Source organism: Apteryx rowi, unplaced genomic scaffold (genome assembly GCF_003343035.1).
Source record: "Apteryx rowi isolate R43461 unplaced genomic scaffold, aptRow1 scaffold_462, whole genome shotgun sequence".
NCBI classification, from domain to species: Eukaryota; Metazoa; Chordata; class Aves; order Apterygiformes; family Apterygidae; genus Apteryx; species Apteryx rowi.
The window spans coordinates 312,627-313,387 of record NW_020450719.1 but is presented as its reverse complement, the minus strand read 5'-3'; the positions used below and the strand labels follow the sequence as shown (position 1 = coordinate 313,387).

General features: G+C 73.5%; 1 protein-coding gene across 3 annotated transcripts in view; it reads left to right on the top strand.

The window, feature by feature from the left end:
- The first annotated feature begins 525 nt into the window (after positions 1–525).
- The window catches only part of STX18 (syntaxin 18), a 73,456-nt gene continuing 73,220 nt past the window's right edge, over positions 526–761 (top strand). For 2 of the 3 annotated variants that reach the window (XM_026077787.1, XM_026077788.1), the window contains exon 1: positions 526–736. In XM_026077787.1, the coding sequence (XP_025933572.1) occupies positions 575–736 (162 nt within the window). In that variant the 5' untranslated portion in view covers positions 526–574. The remainder of the gene's footprint in view (positions 737–761) is intronic. The other variant, XM_026077790.1, reaches the window with a different exon arrangement.

The window sequence follows — 761 nt, the reverse complement described above, 5'->3', positions numbered from 1 at the left end:
TGTAAGCAACTTCACAGCAGCCAAGTGTTTTCCGCTCATTCAAAATCCTGGAAACACGACGTAGCTGCGGAACTGGGACAGCAAACTGCGATACTGCAGTTAGCCGGCGCCGCGGCTGAAGGGGCTCCCGAGCGGGGATTCAAAGGCCGGGGCTGGGCCCAGCTGCCTCCAGTGCCGGGAAAACCGGCGTCCCGCCCCGCGGCTAAACGCAGCTCTCGCCTGACTCCGCAGCCTTTGCTGCTCGACAGGAGGCGGCAGCCGGCGGATCCGGCGGGCGCGGCGGCGCTGCCCCGACGCTCCCCGCGCAGTGCTGAGCGCGGGCACCTGCGACTCTTCTTGGGTTGCGCGAGAGGAGCCCGCAAGGCAGCGGAGCGGGCGCCTCCCAGCCCCCGGTCCCGGCTGGAAGCGCGGCGGGGCGCGGGGGAGGCTGCGCGGAGGTGCCCCCGCCCCCTTCCCTCCGGCGGGCCCTGCCGCGGGGCGGAACGCGCGCGCCGGGCCGCGGGGCGCGGGGGAAGGTTGCGCGGAGGCACCGGCCGCCGGCTGGCGAGGAGGGGGGGGAGGGGGGCGCGGCGCCATGGCCGTCGACATCACGCTGCTGTTCAAAGCCAGCGTGAAGACGGTGAAGACCCGCAACAAGGCGCTGGGAGTGGCGGCCGGCGACAGCGCCAGGGATGAGCTGCTCAAGCGCGGCGCCGCCCGCGCCAAGAGCGACTTCTCCAGCCGGGCCCGAGAGGTGGTGAGTGCGGCGGCGGCGGCGCCCT